Below are 2,490 nucleotides of genomic sequence, written 5' to 3'. Positions count from 1 at the left end.
GTGGGGGGGTTTTTTAGCCAGTATTTACAACTTGTTTTCTGTTTCATGGCCAGGTTAGCATTGGATGTCCTGAAAAAATGGAACCCATTACGAAGATCTCACATATCCCAGCAAGCAGGTGGGCCTTGTCCTGCAGCCTCTGCAAGGAGTGCACTGGGACGTGTATTCAGGTATGTAACTCGGCACTGAAGAAACTCAGACCTCTGGGGTTGTGCCTGCAATAGCCACCAGAGATTGTCGAGATGTTGCTGGGCTCGAGCTGGCCTAGGCTTATTCCTGCTCTGAGTAAATCTAACAACAGGGAGCTCAAGCACCCATCAGACGTCATCGGGTGTTGTTTGCAGTGCTGGGAATCTAGATGAACTTCCTTTGCATAACACAGCGGTGTTGCTGCGGTGACGCTAATTAGTGGGACTGCAAATGACCTTGGTTTGAAATCAGAAACCTCCAGCAGAACGGCTCAGTGTGGCTGCCCGAAAAGGGAGATGCTCGTGAGGTACATAGCACAAGTATGTCACAAACCAGTGGGGCTGGCTGGGAGGCTTTTCAGTTTGGGGAGTATCAGGAAACCTCAGGATTAGGTGGTCCTCCTGGCTTGGAAAATAGAGTATTTCCTGCATATTACATTCCCACGTTTTCTCCACACCTGAGCAAACCACTGCAGGCATCTGATTGCCTGCTCTTCCCGCAACAGCGGCGTGCCGAAGAGGGGTGAGAAGTTCTCTTCTCAGACCAAAAGCAGGACACTTCAGCTTTCCTCTTTTAGAAGTAGAACGGAGCTTCCCAGGCCACGATCTCTCTTCATGGGGAGTGAAGAGCAGAAGCTCCCATCCAAAACGCAGCAGCCTAGGTGTGAGAGCATCTGGGGAGCTTTGCTGCACCAGCAATTGCCCCTGCATCCCCCCGCTCATCTGGGGTCATGAGCCGGTGGTCCCTGGGGCTGTGGGCTCTGCTGCTCGTTTTCTGGCAGACCCACTGTGGAATCAGTCTGGGCATGTGGGGAGGGGGTGGAGTAGCCATTAAGCTTTGAAAAGTGGGAAGAAAGTTTGGGATGTGTCGCAGTCCTGAGTGATCAGCTCCTGTACAGCAACAGGAGCTGCAGCTGGGAGGCCAGCATACACGGCAGTGACAACTGGGGACCAGAGTAGCTGGCTGATAGTAGCTGGGTGGTAGAATAGGAGCTCTGTGGGTTTCACTGTGGCTGTGCCACCGCCTTGAGCCTAATGCTTTAAAGGGAGCTATTTAAAAGCAATCCCCTTAGCCTGAATTGAAATCTCACAATACTGCTTTAAATCTCTAACATTGACTCACTTCTTTTTTGACGGCTCTGGGTGGATCTGCTTATTCACCCTGCCAGATGGAGATACTGTGTCATCACGGCAACTGCTTTCAAAGAACGGAAGGGCAGGGAAGGAGGCAAACAGGCTTGGCAGCATCAAAAGGAATTCAGCTTCTCTGAGGCTTCATCCTCTTAGTGCTGGCATGGCATGGGAGCTGCGAGATCCCAGGGGCTGAATGGATTTGCATTAAAGGGCACCTGAGATGGAACAGGAGCTTTACTGTCTCACGTGCCGGCAGCTCATGGTGTATAAGCCTTCACGAGATTGTCAGCAGAGTGTTTGCCGAGGCCACTCCAGCACGCTCAGGATGGTTTTGCTTCAGAGGAAAGGGGGAGAAGGGGGGAAAAAAGCAGGCAGTGCCTTTTTCTGAGGATGTATGGGGTAAATCAACAAGTTCTCCCATAGATAGATAAACACCCTTCGTACTCATCGGTGGTACAGAGTTCTGTTTGGAAAGCTTCTGATTATGGAGCGTATTTTTGATTAGCGCCTGTTTATACAGGTGTAATCCAACTACCTGTGTCAGCGTTTGGGGTTTGTGACCCGGCTCTGAAAGGAGGAGGTTGTTTTCTGTTAAAGCACTGAGCTTTTATCCTTGGCAGCGTGAATCAGGTGGGGCGGGTCTGGGGAAGGAGTGGTCTTGCTTCCAGGAAGGGGTTTTCCAAGTGGCCAGTTGGAACCAGGCTTTGCTGAAAAGGGATTTGAAATCCAGACAGCAGGCTGGAGTTGCAGAAGACTGTCAGCGCAGAGGGGCACAGGGATGCTCAGAGGAAACACCCACCTCAACCACATTTGCAGAGGCAAACACGGAGTATTTTTGCATAGTCACCTTCTGTGCATCGAGGTATTTTTCCCCATGCAAATTTGACCATCGAAAGGGAAACAAACCGAGGGAAGCCTGAGGCAGAGCTCCCCACTGCTCTTCATACCTCTGACCTGCTGCTTGTAATTCCTTCTCTTGCTTTTCTGGTACAGAGCTGTGAACCCAGTGTAACTCGGCATGGCCATAGTCAAGCCAGAGCTCCTGGGCACTGGGCAGCGAGGCAGCCCTGGAGGAACCCTTTCCCCAGCTCCTGTTAAGGGGAAATCATGACTTCATGGTGGTTCTTGTGGTCAGACATCTGGAGATGCCAAAGAGAGCTCAATATCC

General features: G+C 51.2%; 1 protein-coding gene across 1 annotated transcript in view; it reads left to right on the top strand.

The window, feature by feature from the left end:
• JADE2 (jade family PHD finger 2) overlaps window positions 1-2,490 on the top strand; it is a 72,423-nt gene that overhangs the window by 52,032 nt on the left and 17,901 nt on the right. The window contains 1 exon segment of the mRNA XM_010145374.1: window positions 54-170. Within this exon segment, the coding sequence (XP_010143676.1) occupies window positions 54-170 (117 nt within the window).

This window comes from Buceros rhinoceros, unplaced genomic scaffold (genome assembly GCF_000710305.1).
Source record: "Buceros rhinoceros silvestris isolate BGI_N320 unplaced genomic scaffold, ASM71030v1 scaffold11121, whole genome shotgun sequence".
Lineage (NCBI taxonomy): Eukaryota > Metazoa > Chordata > Aves > Bucerotiformes > Bucerotidae > Buceros > Buceros rhinoceros.
This window is presented reverse-complemented; position numbering and strand designations above follow the sequence as displayed.